This window comes from Hakea prostrata, chromosome 6 (genome assembly GCF_041222555.1).
Source record: "Hakea prostrata isolate BN-2017 chromosome 6, UWA_Hpros_2, whole genome shotgun sequence".
Classification (NCBI taxonomy): Eukaryota; Viridiplantae; Streptophyta; class Magnoliopsida; order Proteales; family Proteaceae; genus Hakea; species Hakea prostrata.
This window is the reverse complement of record NC_142605.1, coordinates 21,216,876-21,234,579: the sequence shown is the minus strand read 5'-3', so window position 1 is coordinate 21,234,579 and position 17,704 is coordinate 21,216,876. Positions and strand designations below refer to the sequence as shown.

Here is a 17,704-nt window from a genome sequence, read left to right as displayed (position 1 = left end):
TAAATTTTGATCATTGTTTGAGCCCACCATCTTTGAACTTAAACTGGATTTGATTTCTTGCACGAGCCCATGAATTATTTCTTTAGATTTTTTGGCCTGTTCTCTTGTAAGTGGTTCAATTGGTAAAAACAACGGATCCCTTAGTGTTATCAATTGACTCGCATCAGACAATACTTGCCAGATCCAAAAATTGTTCATTGAGTACAAAAGTCACATTTTTACGGTTAAAGTTTCATAAGAAAATGTGAAGAAGAAATCATTTCAAGAGTTGGGGATCTAGTTTCCTTCCTCCTCTATGTGATGACTCTAAAGTTCTCCATTCTCAAATCAAATCAGATCATTCTTAATTCTTGTGTATCAACCCCTTTGGACCAGCGTGGGCACCATTATTTTTTTGATGAATGGAGGCATCACTGATGTGTGAATGTAGTCAAGTCTATTGATACATGAACACACAAAATATGATAATTTAAAAAGAATAGATACAATAGTTAAAGGAAAAGATTTGTCATGAAAGAGGAGTACATGCACTTATATAATGTTGGATATCACTAAGTTGCTTAGTAGGTAGTGACCAATACCTCTTCCTGAAGATGTCATGACATGAGTTTGACTCTCGCTAATGATATATGCAATAGTCTTTACCCCCATAATACAAAGTTATAAATTCCAAAACATATATGCATAATGTTGGACATTATTTTTTTTCCCATTATTTTTCAGTGATGTTTCGAAAAAGTATGTATGCTTTGGGTTGGGTTTCTTGCAGTTAGGAATAGGGATTAAAAAGTCTAAATATAATATTTATAATATAAAATCTAAAATATCCTCAACAAAATATTTAAAAATTTTATTTATAAGAGTATAATTTTTTTCCCGGTAGAACTATAAGAGTAAAATTAATAATAAAAAAGTTAGGTGAAAATTTTCTTTTCGAACAATCGGCACAAACGGAGCAGACACCGAAATCGAATTGGAATGCAGAGTTCTGAATAGTTGACATGTCGCTCCTGAATCAGTTGTTCAATCGAGGCCTCCTTGGCGCAAAATGGTTTGTAGAAAATGGCGCATGCCAGTCTTTCCTCTTGCGATCGACGTTCCTCTTCTAATTTTACTTGATTGGTTCATGATTCACAAAGTAGTCGTTTTATTTTTCGCGGTTAATTTTCGTTAGCGTTCTTCGCTTGATTTCTGATTCCATTTTGTAGACATAGCCATTACCAATCAGTGGGTTCTTTCAGACGTTATTATTTTTTTAAAGATGATTATACTCTTATCAGTCTTCGATCGCGATGTTTTTTGAATTTATTCAGTTTTCTAGTAATCTAAATATGTTATTCATGAAATTAAGCCATAAACGGCAGCTAGTCTATTAAATTATGTAAACAGTTTCTTGTTGCAAAATTTCTAAAGTTGGTTGGTGCTGTTGTAGCAAAACATGCTTGAACTTGGCCATCTCACGTATCAAATTGGTGCAAAATAAGAGAGATGGGCAGTTGAAACAGATGCGCAAGGAGATTGCTCAATTCCTTCAAACTGGTTCAGAAGCCATTGCTCGAATCCGGGTACCCTTTAGAATTCAAAAGATACTGGAGTACTGCGTTCCTTCTGTTTGGTGTTCCATCTTTTTTCATATGCTTCCTTGCTTGTTTTGTTAGGTGGAGCATATCATACGGGAGCAAAATACATGGGCTGCCTATGAGATCCTATCTCTGTTTTGTGAATTTGTCCTTGCACGTGTTCCAATTCTTGAGAGCCAGAAGTAAGTTCCCCCTCCTAACATTAGTTGAGATAATTAACCTGCATTGAAGATTTAAGAAGAAATCAAATCAGGTATATTTTAGTGAAGCTTATACTTGGACCTCTAGAGGAACTTGTAGATCCCTCAAAGAATTTAGTTTTATATTTCTCAACCCTACCTGTTTTGCTTGGAAATTGCATAATTTAGATATGATGGAGAAATTGTTTGAACATCTATAAACTCGTGGTTGTAGTCTACAGTGTAATCAGGAAGGCAATGATAGCAGTTACTGTCCATAAATTTTTTGAGTAGCCAATTTTGTGTAGTGGTTATGAAAACCATTGGCTAGTCAAGTTACTTCAGAAAGGGTTATAAAACCTGGTGTGCTTCCACCTTCACAGGGCCACAAAGTATTGCACTACAGTTGGTCCTAAACTTCTGCTTATATCCATGAAGTGCTTGTGCCTCTGACTTAAACCCATATCTTAATTACTTGTCCACATCCTGTGCCAGTGATTGTTTTCTATTTCTCTTGCAACAATTACTTGAATCCCCATTAAACCTGATGTGTATTTCTGTTGTCAGTGATTGAATTGAAAGTCCATTTTACCCTTATGGGGTATTCACCTGGAACTTGGAAAGTTAAGATGACCAAGTTACTGTTTTATTGATTTAACCTAGAAGAAGCCTTTAGTCATGGAATGTTGGAGAAAAAGCTTGGCACTGCTCCATGTCGATCACTGATGAAGATTCAGGTGAAGAAGGTGATTGAAATTTCAGGCGAAGCCCACCGGTGCAAGTCCTTGGCATGAAACATTAGTGGCTCTCCCTTTCCTTCTTTGTAAAGTTAAAACTCTTGCTTTGTCCCTATAAATACCAAACATCAGCAAACACCAGCACAAATTATCCTCCCTGTTGTTCCCCAGATCCTACTTCTCGCTGATCTGCTCCGATACTGTACTGAAAATCTTATATCTCGAGGGCGGTAAAAGTAAAACTGGAGCAAGGAATAGAAACTCTTTCTTAACTCTTGCTGATTCTGCAGAACCAAGGGGCACCAAAGATGAGTGTGGGGGCCACTCTGAGCCGGTCAAAAAAATCAGAAGTTCAAGCAGGAAGAGTTCATTACAGAGCAGATATCATGGTGGACTCAACTTTTTGGGAGTCTGGTTCCATAACAATGAGCAAAAAGCACCAGAGCAAGTGTTCTTATCTATGTCCAGTTATCAATTACTAAGGGTGTCCCTTATGGGATTGGTTATAGGTTGTATCACAAGATTGGCTGAAAATCAGACTCTGTTGAAAAATATCCAAACCCCAAACTTAATGAAACCTATAAAAAATCATTTGAGTATGATAGTTGAATTGACTTAAATACTAGCAAGCAAATTGTTGCAAGGGGGAATTATTACAAATCAATGAGTATGAAGTTTTGAATAGGGAAATTGATTTTTAACGGTGCTATTAGTCTCCCTGTTCATTGTACAAATCAGTGATTTCTCTAGAAACTAAATTTATATGTAGATTTGAATCTGTTAGTTATCTTACATTCTTCCTGTTACATTCTATCCTTCTATGTTCGGTCTACCACATGAATACATTAACTCAGATTTCCTATTCATGGTTGTTTGCTTGTTTTGACTTGGGAAGGGTAAATTAAAGGTATTTAATCAAATCTTGCCTTATTAACATGTTATGAATGTATATTTTATTATGATCCGAACCCCAAAAAAACCAACCTGATTTGGTACCAATATGAAATTGAAAAACCAAAATAAATCGAAGCTGCACTGGGCCTAATGAAACCAGCTGAAAACCAAAATTTAATAGCAGTCTGGTTTTCTACTTACTCATTTAGAGGCCACAAACAGGCCAAACCAACCATTTGATGATTACCTTCCATTTACACCTATATCAGTCTTATGTGTCTGTCCCATTTTCTAGGTATCCTATAAATTGTTGACTCTCATCAAGCAGAAAGTTCTCCCACATCAAGACAACACTTGGGCTCTTGCATGTGACATCAAGAGGCTTGACCTGTTGTTGTGTGATGATTATATGTCCTTCATCCATTTACCAGGGATGAATGCTTTGAAGTTCGGAATAGCTGATGCAGATCTAAAGACCTACATTAGCAAGAATAAGAAGCATAAGGGGTAGTGGTCAAAGCATAGTATTAGTAGTAGTGGAAGTATACTCGTCTCTGTAGTTTTTTATTTTGATCGTTTCATTGAACAGGTCTGATCTATTGGTTCAATTTAAGCTGTTTCGGTTCAACTGTTTTTGTCAAATTAAGTGATTATGTAACTAGTACATGGTTCTTTTTAGATTGTGAGTGAGACTTCCACACCAATAATGCTGGATGATTAAAGCCTTTAGATTTTTGGCCAGTTTTTGGTCTAGGTTTGACTTGGGCATTAGTTTTTAGTATTCATTGTTGTAATCGGCTAAAATTAAGGCCCAAAAGTGAGGCTGAAAGTGGCTGCACGAAATTAAGTTGAATGTTTGAGTTAAGATTAGAATACCGAATAGGTAGATTGAGTTTATTTTGACTTTTTTACTTATGAGTCCTTTAGAATGTATTGAAGTCGTAAAGTTAGAAAAGTACTCCTAGCGTATTTTGAAGTTGGTTTCTGATTTTGAGTCCTAGTTTGAGTTGGAAACTATGTGAACCATGATGGCTATAAGTATGGAGGTAATTGGTCAGTTGAGCAATGAATTGATTAATTGAATCTTGAGTATTGTTTACTATTTCTTGTGAGGTACAATGGCATTGGATGGTCTTATATGACCATCTTCTCTTCCCATCCCACCTTCCCGGGGATCTCTCTCTCTCTCTCTCTCTTTCTTTCTTATGCGATTTCTTCACCATCTTATTGCTGGAAATTTTACAAGATCAAGGTCTTTAATTGTTCCACTTGATATTCTTCAAATTGGCAGTAAGTTGAATCACCCTATCCCTATGCTTCATCTTCTAACCTTCTAAATTCCCTAACCCTAAATCCTCCCCCACTGTTCTTTTGTTTCTATCTTTGTAGTGCCTGGAGAACTCAACTTTCAAATTTAGATCTACACCAATCTGACCATTAGAACCATCTGAAACTTTTGGGATCATCCTCATGTATCACTGCCTAAATTCTCTCCAAGTTTCTCCTCCATCCAACCACAAGGTATGTTCTAGGGTACCCTAAGAAACTTTCCCAAAATCCTAAAACCCTAAAGCCTAACTTCTTGAGTTAAGATCTTTGAAAACTGCCTCTAGTTGATCCTATCCAATCTAGGGCTACATCACCCAGTTCACGATTTCTCCAAGGAAGGTTGTGATTTATTGGTAGGTTGTTGTCCTAATGTAACAAAAGTACCTGGAAGAAGGTCTTAGATATTAGAATATTATTTGCAAGCTGCTGCTGCTGTTGCCTTTTGCATCCCTTGGAGAACTAGCTTAGTGTTTGGTCTAATAAGTTAGGTGGGACTGTTGTCTAATCCAGGTGACTCCACGATGGTGTGAAGCTTGGGAGGCAAGGATGGGAATCTTTAGAGGCTGGTTTTGAATTGGCCAGAAACCGAGATATGCTGGTTTAGATCAAAATTTCAGTTGAAACTTGGAACTTTTTTACCTAAGTTTCAGTGGCAGGCCTTCGCCCTTTTTCTTATGGTTTTTCCATTTGATTTCTTGCCTAATACCTATTTAAAGCAAAATGAACACAATGGAACTGATATTTTGCTAAAATAAATCATTGAAAAGTTATCATTCAAGTATACTAACAAATGAGAGGTTTCGATAAATACAAACTTTTTAAATTGAACAAACTGTATTGCATACATGAATTGTTTGATAGAAAATTACTTATATAATAATATACAATTACCAAAACAAAGTCCTAGGCTAGAATCAACAGATCCATCCCTTGTCTATAGTAGTACTCTGAGTAATGGATGAAAGCTGCCCATGACATGTTATGTCTAAAGTTGTCCAGAAACTGATTCACTGTGTTTCTATAGGTGGGATCATCAACATCATGTAGAATCCCATCCTGGGATATGTGTTTTAAGGGAAAATACTTTGTACAACACCTGCTCTTGGAACTGGACCAGCTGGCTATGATGGTACTGCTACTACAGATGGAACTCCAAAGATGAAGTCCACAAATGATGCACCTTCATCATCATACCTATATGCAGATTGCATACTGTTGCCATAATCAGTAGAATTAGTAAATGACCGCCCAAACTTCATTATATGCTTCCCATATCCATATGGATCATATTCATAGCCATAAACCCTATATGATGCATACTTGACATTCTCCATGCCACTATCCTAGGACTGGGAATCGACGAATGATGATGGTCTTTAGTATCCAGATCCTCTAGGTTCATCCAAGCTCATGGATCCTATGGAGCTTGCTATGATGGCCATATCCATTTGAGAATTGTCGTCCTGTTTTCCACATCTATGACCACTACGACGACTATATGTACGTGGGGATTCCTGTGGCGCAGGTTGAGTCAATTAACGCTGAGTCTCCCCTACGGATGTCAGTGTCGGTAGTGGTATTGGTGCCTCCTCACGTTGTGGTTGAGAACTCACTCTGCAGCTAGGCTTAGATGGAGCTGGTGCTCGACCACCACGATTACCTTCATCATCATCATCATCTCCTTAGGCCTTGTAGGTGGCTGAGTGGCATCATCATCGGTGTCAGAAAACTCTAAGTTATCTTCACTATTTGTTGATGTACCAAGGTATGACCTCCCTCCTCATCCAACAATACCTCTCCTCTATCCTTGACCCAATCAAATGAGGGGTTCTCATCATCATCTTCCACGTCAAATATGTCGGACAATTTGATCAGGCTATCACGATTCATCCCCTGTCTAATGTGATCTTCCCTTAGTCTCATATATAGTGCACATAAACAAGGTCTTCTAGCTGCTTCACAACCAATTAGTTGCACCTCTTCGGGTGAATTAGGTTGAAAGTGCTCCAGTTCCTCACACTGAGTGGCAAAACATGTTTGTGAGAGCACTTTACATGCAATCATTGACAAGTTAGGTGAGTTGGTCCCATATTGCAGGCTTGCAGCCACCACTCAGCTTCAACAGGCATATGGAATTCAACTAGTATTGTTATAGTGTCATATATAACTTAAGTAATAACTAATAAAGTATAGGAGAAAAACAAAAAGATAGGATATATAGAGATTTGGACTAACCCCCAATGGTGGTTTCACATGCCACTATTGCCACGAAGCAGTCAAAACTCCCTATGGCATCCTTAAATGACTTCATTTAAAATAAAGAATAGCCAGGTTAGTATGAAATTAATAATTAACCTAACTCACTAACTACTACTAGTGCTCTCACAATCTCACCTCTAAGTTGATGATTACCTGTCGAAGAGGATATAGTTCCATCCTTTCCACTACAGTCTAGACCACACTTATCAAATCTTGCCTCTACCCAAGCATAAGCTTATAGTGTTACTTGGGATCTAGATCCTCTCTCCCATCTATTCTGGTTGATGTCAAGGAATTTTTTGTTGCCCCTTTGGAGACCGATTGAACCTGCTACTTCATCTTGTCAATTGCAGCCAATGTTTGTGGTAGAGTTGGTTTCTTTGTTGATCTACCATCCTAAGTACGGTCACCACAAGTTCAAGGACCTTTACTACAATCCACAGAGTTCCCCAGAATGTCTCAACTCAGTATGGTGTTTTGTGTTGTCCTCCCACCTAGAGTTGAAGAACCCTTTAAGTTAAACCACTCCTCTGATGTGAACATGGACCTTAGGCCAACCTTCTTGCTTTCAAAGCTTTGTAATGCAATCCAATTGGTTCCAAAGCTAGTAATGCTTGGCCTCACCAAGTCACCCCCACATTGGCCTCTCATCAACTGTAGTGCAAACCCATGGTTATAGATGAAGGTGGTAACGTGTCATGCTTGGTCCATCACTCGTTTCACAATTTTCACTTAACCCATCTCCTTCAACATTAGATCAGTGCAATGAGCTTACCTGAGATTCTCCATCATTTTCATCCCAACCTTTTTTAAGTTGGACCAATTATCAATAAAAATTTGGATCACATGATCACTCAAGCCTCTTTCACCACGTTCTTCATTAGCATATAAATATACTTTGCATCCTTCTTCTCCCTGGATGCATCCACTGACTTGAGGAACACCGTCCTCACATTGCAATTCACCATGAAATTGATGATGGACTGTCTAGTGGGACAAGTCCAACCATCACACATAACTGCAACCCCATAATGAGCCCGCACAGGCTTCGAACCCTCATTATATGCCTTCAAATCTTCCTTATGGTTTGGGAGGTAATCTCATGTGGGGTTGGCCCCTGCACTCCACTCGCAGCCCTGATGATCTCATCAAGCATTGCATTATAGTAGGGCCTTTAGGCTGCTTTTGCTGGAATGCTATAGTAAAAATCCCATTTTGAGAAAGCAAGCCCCGTATTCCCCCTCATATGCTTTAACTTCTTCTATTTGTTCTTTGGCCTCTTAAATTGGGCATGATCTGTGCAATATTAGGATTAATAGCTATTGTAGATGAAGCTCGACCTCTTGGGGCATGTGGGTGTAGGATGGTATCTGGCTCCTCCCACTCTAGCTCCTCCTTGTGGGCTTAGATTTGCCTCCTTGAAGCTCTGGCTGTTTAGAGGACCCTGTTCCCATGGCCCTCTGCTGCTCTGTACTCATTTGCATAGCTCTCTTCATCTGTGATGCCTCCTGTAACTCAGATAGCTGATACTCTCTTGGCTCCTCTAGATCAAAGTCTGGTCTCCTAGATTTGAGAGGTCATCTAGGCAAGCATCCTTGAACACCTCGTGTTGTACTCTCTTCTCCTTCCTCTTTTCCTTTGCATCCCTTAAGTGTTAGGTCATTGCATGCTTGATCTCTATGGGAAGCTTGGGGCATCTAGTGACATTCCTATCACCTCTAGCTAGATGCCACTTTAATCTAGTGGCCATCCTCCGTTTCTTGCAGTACTTACACTCAAACTTCTTCCTATCTGCAGTCATGGCCTCCTGTTTTGCCAAGCGATGTCTAACATCTTTAAACTATTTGGTTGATACAATAAATACACACTAAATATCTTTAAAAGCATTACAAAAGCTCTAAAAATTGCATACATGCTTCTACTAATAAGCTTCTATTTTTCAATAAAAAGAAGAAAATAATTAGTATTTTTTTAATGATTTTAGAAAATATGAATATTTTTCAAATATAAATAATTATCAACAAAAAGTTCAATTCAACACCATCACAATGTAGATAGAGTGATGATCCGTTACATACATTAAATTCAATCCCAGACATCGTGTTTACGTATGTATTTTTTTCTTTCCAAAATACATAATTTAGAAAATAATTTTTAAAATAAAAAAGTTAAAAAAAAAATACTAGCATTAATCAAAAATAAATTTAACACACAACCATCCATATTCCTAGACTAACATATGTTAATCTTATAGCCATATAAGACCATTCATGCCATCGACAAAGCAAAAATCGAAAAATGGAAAGTTTGGAATAAACCTTGCAAGAATTTCCAAAATCCCCAAAGAAGGAGCAAGTGGTGTGATGGAAAGCAAAGGAGTGACTGAAAATGTGTTGCAAAAAAAAAAAAAAAAAAAAAAAGAGTTTGGAGGTTGAAATAGAAGGGTAAAAAACCTGTCAAAACCTGCGAAATCTCACAGATTTCCGCTGAAAAGTTGAAGTTTTATATTATAAACCACCTGATCTGGCAACTTTGTACTTTTTTCATTCACAATAGATTTTTAATTCACAATGGCAATTTCACATGTTTTGACCCAAATTTGTACACCATGCTGGGAGCTCTGATTCAAAGCTCCTCCTCAGCTGAGTTGAAGATCAGCTGGGAAATGTTCATCCATTAACAAGCCACTGCCAAGCTTTAACAGCATTAACAGAGAATTGGTTGCAGTTCCCAAGTCTTAAATCTGTTTCTTACCTCTAGAATCCCCAAACACTAGCTTTCTCTTTTCAAATTTTGTCTTCTGCATATTCTTAACACTTCCATGGGCGAATTCCAATATCCAATCTTTTTACAGCATCCCCAAACCACCATTAACACATGATCCACTCTACTGCTCATTCCATCACTAAAACCATAACTTCACTGTCTCAGTTCTTCCTGGGAGAACTCTTTAAATTTTCATGACTTTTAAACCAACGACTATTTCAGTCCAATTTTTGGATTGAGACAGCCCTATTGGCAATTGATTTAAACCCCAGCCCAAGCCTCTGACTCTAAACCCTAGGTTCCCTACTTGATTCCTGTTACAAAACTCGAAACCCCTAACCCTAATCCTGTTTGCTGAAACTCGAACTTCAGCTCAGATGATTTCTGCAACAACCCTAGACCTTCACTGGTAGCTTTACCATCACCTATTTGTCTAAACCTAACCATCAAACTCTAGCTTTGATCTATCCCTAGCCCTCAAGTGGACCCCACACCAGTTTTGACCTACTCAAAGTTGGCTACAGGATCCTGGTTCTGTTGGCTCCTAATTGATCCTTATACCATCTAGTACTAATATTAGAACACTTAAGCAAAGTCATGACTACAGCCTCTGAAGATGATGCCATTAAGGAAGCATACGGCTGCAGGCACTTCTCAAGTTCATAAAATTATTTAGTATAGACTTGATTTAGTTAGACTTGCTGTTTTCTCTATATGACGTTGATCTTTGTTATTTGACATCAAGAGACTCCACTTAATTATAAGCAAATGAACTAGCTGTTACACTAGCCAATTAAGTCAAGCGCAGTTTCTCCTTTGAACATTTAAATTTACTTTTCATTTCCTTGAGAACTAGTTGTTAGAGTACCATCTGTGATTTGAAATTGTTGGAAGTATTTAATCTGTTTTAGTATCCTATATTTAACTCCCTTTTTCCAAGAAAAACTAGTTGTTGGAGCTCCTGAACACCTCAGGTGGTGAATTTATGATCGGTCAAAATGATGTAGCCTAGATTGGTAGATGATCAACTGGGAGCTAGTTCTTCCAAGGTCTTGATTAGAACCAACTTATGGGACAAAATAGGTTGGGTTTAGGATAGGGTTTGTGAATTGTGACATAATGGATGGTTCTTTCTTTAATAGTGGTGGAGATGGTTAATGTTTAATAGTCTAGAGATCTCAAATGTAATGGTTAGGTTAGGCTTCGAGAGTTGGGTTTCAAGGCGAAATGATTTTTCAGACTGGGGTGAAACTGAGATACCTCTAAAGGATGTAGATGAGAGAATTTTATGTTGTATTGAGCTTCACATGGAGGGAATGTAGGTAATAATAGAGGGACGTGATCCTTCAAGTTTGGATGGATTTGGATGGCTAAGTGGAAAGATACGGGGTTTCTTGTTTGTAACAAAACCAGGACCTGTTATTGAGGAGCAGCCGCAGAAGAGAAGTAGAAACAGTACAACCAGAAGAGAAGAGAATGAGAAGAAGAAGAGGCAGAGACGACTCTGCAGTAGTGTCATCTCTCCCCTTAAGTGTCTCTATTTATGGTAGAAGATTACAGCCCTAAACCAGACCCAAAAACCGATGGGAATCCATCCTACTAATTTTAGATACATTCCTAAAATAAACACCTTCTGAAAAAGGAAAGACAAATGTGACTAAATGTGCTAGAAAATATGTAACAGAATGTACACATTCTAATTTTGTATAGCACCTAAACTTTCAAATTCTGTAACAGGGCCAGCCAGCTTGTTCTTCACGATTCCTACTTTCCTTTTCTATCACACATGTACTGCACGGAAGTTCAAGAAAATATCTATATATTGAAATTGGCTGCTGGAATGGCATCAGACTAGGATCTAAGGTTGCTAAGGTTTGGGGATGATGCATCTAATATTTGGGATGGATGTGATGGTTAGATTGGTGTAGATCTGACCATGAATACTAAGTCCATTGGGAAGTTTGAAATTCAAGAAAGTAAAAAGAAATGTGATAGGAGAAACAGATTGTGTGTGGCTGCCAGATACTTGGATGGGTCAGTCTTGTGAAGCTGTGGATTGAGTGGAATGTCTTAGTGAAGGCTGTCAACTCAGGTACAGCGAGGACCTTTTACTTGACTTCACCAAGAACCTTAGGGAATACTCAATTCTTGGACCTTCTTTGACTGAGACATAAACCAGTGGTTGCAGTTGCAACACAAGCAAGCGCTCTCAGGCTTGAGTGAAAATATCAGATAATCTGTGTGTATTTTTCAATTCATGGGTTATAGCCTTACAAAAGAAGTCCTATTATGATAGGACTTGGAAATGGACTCTTACTATGAATTTAATACAGAAGCTAACTAGTTCTTATAATTTGACCTTTACAAGGACCATGGGCTCATCTCTTTGGCTCTTTTATTGTATAAAAGACTTGCTCTATGAAACCTAATTGAAAAAGGACTTGACTGCCCTTAAAGGTTTGGCAGAATGGTTAGACTGCCCTCTCAACCGAACTTAACAGTGCTTAAAAAAAAAGGGGAAAAGCTAAGTGTGGGATGTGCCCCATATATTGTTGTGCTTCTAGGTAGCAAGTTTGGGGCTTCACCTAGGATGAGTTTTTTGTTAGTTTTAAATTGCCAAGAGTCCTTTGTTAGGAAGTTTAGATAATTTCCCTGTGTTGTTGCATGGAACAGAATAATATTTTTCTTTTTTCAGTATATCTAGTTGGAGCTTTACTGTTTGTTCATGTCTTCATGACAATGTTTCATCTTTGACAGGGAATGTCCTTCAGAATTGCAGGAAGCTATTGCAAGCATAATCTTTGCTGCTCCCAGATGCTCAGATTTGCCAGAGTTGATGCAGATAAAGAGCCTATTTACTACAAAATATGGAAAGGAGTTTGTGTCAGCGGCTTCTGAGCTTCGTCCTGATACTAACGTCAACCGCGGGGTAAATTGGATTTAATATATTCAGTGTTCTGTCCATATGGTATTTCTACACTAGCAATTAGATCCCTTATGACTTGATTACTCATTTTTGTGACTTAATTCTTCACTCTCCCTTGTGTCATGCTTTTCTATAGATAATTGAGAAACTTTCTGTTAAGGCTCCGTCTCCAGAAACAAGGCTTAAGGTTTTGAAAGAAATTGCGGAAGAGTACAATTTAGACTGGGATTCTTCTCACACTGAAGCAGAGTTTAGTAAGAAGCATGAAGATCTGCTGGTACTATAACTATCTTGCTTTTACATTCCATTTTTTTTTAATATGTTGATAATACCCAACTTTTTGGTTAATAAAAAAGTGCTTTCATTCCTTTGGTCATTTTCTGAACATTTTATTTGGAAGGGGGTTTTTCGGAGAATCAGGCGATGCGTCCCATTTTCTGGAAATGATTGAAAATATTGCTTATGAACCGTTACTTCTATTTTGATTTTCTTTGTGTTTCTAATGTTGTGCATTGGCGAATAAAGTGTGTCCAGTTTTGCATTAAGATTTGATTTATTTGTTAAGTCTCAAAGCAATTAGAAAAAAGCAAGCACTCTTTCGGTTTGGGACCAAATTGAGGTCCTTGTTTCTGATGTGGTCTATTTAAGGACTGTCAAGAATTTAATAGATGTATAATAAGGTTCTTGTTGAACTAATTTGCATACAAAAAAAAAAAAAAAAAAAGAGCATCCCAGTGGATGACTAAATTCTCAGACTGTTCTGCACAAGCAAAGTCTGGGGGACAATTTTCTTACGCAGTCTTAACCCAGCAATTTCTGCTGAGAGGCTGTTTAGATGCCTTGACTTCTGGCTACAACTTTGGTCCATCCACCATTGCACCAAGGCTTGCCCCTAAATTCTCATTCTCTGTAATCTTCCTTAATCCCTACCTAGAAAAGTTGTTTTATTATGTCATATGAAATGTTTATTTTCTTGAACTGCTTTTGTTGAGGAACGCTGCAATCTCTCTTGGTGATGAGTCAATCAGATTGGAAGATATCTAACCATTGTAAATTTAGAGCTTTTCCCTATGAATACTCATTGTGTTCCTTTTCCCCTCTTTGTTGATTGTTGATGAATTATTGTGATATTTATCAGAGATTGGGATGTGATTGTAGGAAGGTTCAAATCAAATACTCAGTGAAGCTGCAGATTCTCAAATGATCACCAGAGAGTGCCCAGTTAACTCGACACAGCCCAATGAGGTTAATCCTATCATTACAACAAAAAGGAATAATGAAGCTCAACAACTTCAAATCCCCACTCCACCCAAAGAGGACATGTCATTGATTGGTCACGATAGGGATGAAAGATCAACGAAGAATCTTAATGAGGAACCAATTAGTAACATCAAAACAGAGACTAGATCTCCAGCGCCTGACATCTTGGAGGTAGCTCGAGTTGCGATTGCCTCTGCAGAGCGTGCCTCAGCCAATGCCCGTGCAGCTGCTAAGCTTGTGAATGTTAAATTGGGTCCATGAATGCAAGAAGGAAAAAATCTTCATAATGTTTTATGTATGATCATTGTCTTGTATGGGATACTACTGGGAGCATAACACAAATTGTATTCTATCTTCAAGGATTCAGGTATAAAGGATGAATAGCTTGTGAGTAATGATTTTGTGCATAGTTTGGAATCATAAAACACAGTAAATTACCGATGAGTGCTGATATGATGGGGTTATCTTGTTCTTGCCAAAATAATAAATACACTATTAAGTCGTGTAAGGAGGGGAAAAAAAAACTTCTACAATCCTCTCTCTCTCTCTCTCTCTCTCAGGTGTTACGATTTGTAATCCTAAAGAACTTTTGGTTATCCCTGTGTCTGTACATTCTCTCTTTCTCACCTGTACAGTGATTCACTTTGGGAATTTTGGGCCTATTTGATCTGTCATGCAGTAGTTGTGAAGCCCATCCTGGAATGTCCATGGGCTCTGAGTTAAAAATTTTAATTTTGGTGTTGCCTTTCGGAATTCCAACATGATGGATGAGAGATGGAAGTCTCAAGTGCTTCTGGTGCTTCTGTTTTTCAACTATTATTTGGCGCCTCAAACCTGGCCCGATGTAAACTGTGAAACAGGTGGTAAAGCTGAAAAGTATGAACACCCTCAAACTTCCAACAATGGGAGATCTCATGACTAAGAAAACCCAAGAGTTTTGATCTGTGGATGTGCCTCGGATATTCAAACAAAAACATCTGCATTGTGGTAGGCACTCTTTTGGCTGATAACAAGTAAATGTGGCTGTGTTTGTTTTTGAAAAACTTCAACAAATGTACATGTCTCTGAATGTACAATGAAGCTTAGAATTGATGGACCACAATGTCACTTAGTTTTCCATCAACCCCACCTGTACTGTAGATTGTTCAGTCTATAAGATTCTTTACACACTATGCAGTCATAGGTAGGAGTTGTAGAAACTTATCCATCCCCCATTAGCAACTCATTAACTGCTTAAAATCTTCAATAGTATTCAAATCCAAATGGCAATTCCAAGACCCTTAAGGATTTATTTTATTTAAGTATGAGACACAGACAGACTAGTGAAACTTCAGCAATGTTTGAATCTCTCTTCTTCTGAATTTTTTTATGAAGAGAGAGAGAAGACATTCGTACACATTCCAAGGAGTCGAACTAAACGCAGAGACATGTGAAAGCAGAAGCAGAAAGAAGCAGCTAGTGACAAGGAAACATCGTTTTCAGGGAAAGGAGAGGCCTACCAATAAAATAACAAGGCAACAAACGAGTAAATACATATCAACTGTTACCTTACATGATGACATATAATATCCCGAAGGGTTCAATGAGTGCAGGGTGTGAATCTCCCATTATCCTCATTGAATTGCCTCTTCTGAACTGTCGTTTTCATCTTGAGTTTTGGTTTAATACCAACATATTTCCATTGGAAGCTGCCCAGCCTTCCCCCAACCCCTCTCTCTCTCTCTCTCTCTCTCTCTCTCTTAACATACTCATGCACCCTTCACTTTCTGTGGAAGCTAGAGTAGATGGAATAAGTGGCCAACCTTATTTCTTTTTCCTTTGTTCCGTGAAATCTGTAATGAAGGGTGATGAGGAGAAAAAAAGAGAGAGTAAAAGGAAAGAGAATCAGAAAAAATAAAAGATAGTGGGTCTTAGATTGCCATGTTACATACTGAATGTCTGGTATTGAGGATACTGGCGTGCAACAAGAAAGAAAAAGTAGATTTGTTTTTGTCCTTTAAAGGAGATTGTATTTCTGGTTCAGCTTTACACCATAAGAAGAATTTGAAGATTAATGGGTCACTTAGAGAGAGAAAGAAAGAGAGAGTTCCCAGATAATAACTCACTGTAATGATGCTGCAAAACCATATCAGTACCTTCCAGAATCTAGAGTTTTAAAACTATTAGTGTAGGAGTCTAAAATTAGAAACTTTGTTTCAGCAAGTTTTCTCTGCAAATTAATTAAACCCAGTGAGACTAAAGTATCTCTTTTTATTTTTCTTTCTAGGGTTCAATTTTGGGTAAATAGGACCTCTTCCAGAAACCAAAGAGATGACACATAGCCATTCTAGCGAAACTTCTATCTTCTTCTTCTTAGCTAGATGCTTAAAAGAGAATAATCTTAATAATTTCCAGAAGAAAAACGGAGAAAGTTGAGTGCAAAGAGGTAGTACTTTTAAGGAGTGTTTGTTTTGAAGTACTGCCATTCATGCATGATAGAGTTGACTGATGAGTTCTGCAACATCTTTGGTTGCAAGTGAAACTTAAACGCATGCATGGTTGGATTCAAGTAAGTAAGAACGTGAATGATTACACTTCAATAGACACAGATAATTTGACAGATAGTATATGTAAGCTAGCTAGTTGAAGTAGGGGCCCATACTATGTTGTCAGGTAGGTCTCTGCCAGTATCTTGTGGTATACGATATGATGGATCACACAGTTTTCAGGAAGGATTCTCTATCTTTGTAGTAGTGTTATTTCTCCTTCTTCTTATAACTTAACATGGATTCCTTTCTTTGATTTGGGACTTTCATGGTTCCTCTTTTTTAACAGTCTTCCATGCAGCTAGAGTTGCTAGCTAGCATGGATGGACTTTTGTTGTGACCCTTGAAGCATATGTCCCCATCTACTATATATTTACAAGTAAAAATTATTTCTTTCTGTTTTCTTTGTTAATCATTGTTTACGATATAAAGGAAGAAATTGACCATTCTCAGATGGGATCTTTTTCATGAACTTCATCCATTGTTTATTGTGATTCGGGGTGGGTGATGAAGTCCATGAAGCACATGAATGGGTACTGTTTGATTAAAGGAAGAAGCAACTGCTTGTACAGTGCTGGTCAGTTTGGAAGAAATGAATGTTGTCTTCAGAGGGGTTAAGGCATGTGAATTCACCTATCAAGTGGAGCCTTGGAGGTTGCTGTGCCCAGCAAACATAAGGCCTCAGTGGGCAGAAACCATTCATACTTCATTTGAGAAAGCGACATAGAGGACTACACCAATGAGATATGGCAAGACGGTATTATTTATTGAAGGACAATAGGATCAACTCTTCTAACCTACCTGGGATTACCCACCCTAGGTTAATTGACTTTTTTTTGTTTTAAGATTAAATAAAATCTCATTGAGGTTGAAAACTGTCATGCTGTAATCCAAATTCTTGTACTCGGAGATTGATACACCCTAATATATTTTAGTAGACAATTCGAATGAATCGATTTCAAAGATCTTCTGTGATAGAAACAAAGGCCTTGAGGGATTTTGGTGAGTATTTTGTAATGCCGTTTTAGGATTGAGAGATCAGTTCTCTTCTCTTACATAGTGCAAAGTAATTCTTCTTTGCTTGTAGATGTAGTACACCTCACTAGGGCTTGAACCGCGGGTTATTTCATGTTTTGTTTTTGTTTCTGTTCGTGTTATGTTGGTGCTCGTTTAAACAAAAACCCAAGAAGTAACCTTATTTTATTGTCACCCAGTCACTCAGAAATGCCCAGAAAAAGTTAACCCTAAA

The 17,704-nt window shown here is 37.9% G+C and overlaps 1 protein-coding gene across 1 annotated transcript; it reads left to right on the top strand.

The window, feature by feature from the left end:
- The first annotated feature begins 915 nt into the window (after positions 1 to 915).
- On the top strand, positions 916 to 14,508 carry LOC149012558 (Regulator of Vps4 activity in the MVB pathway protein). The gene is made up of 6 exons (XM_089158594.1): positions 916 to 1,051; positions 1,433 to 1,565; positions 1,659 to 1,762; positions 12,502 to 12,673; positions 12,807 to 12,947; positions 13,829 to 14,508. The coding sequence occupies exons 1-6, from the start codon at positions 1,002 to 1,004 to the stop codon at positions 14,189 to 14,191; spliced, it is 963 nt and encodes a 320-aa protein (XP_089014720.1). The 5' UTR covers positions 916 to 1,001; the 3' UTR covers positions 14,192 to 14,508.
- The last annotated feature ends 3,196 nt before the right edge of the window (positions 14,509 to 17,704 follow it).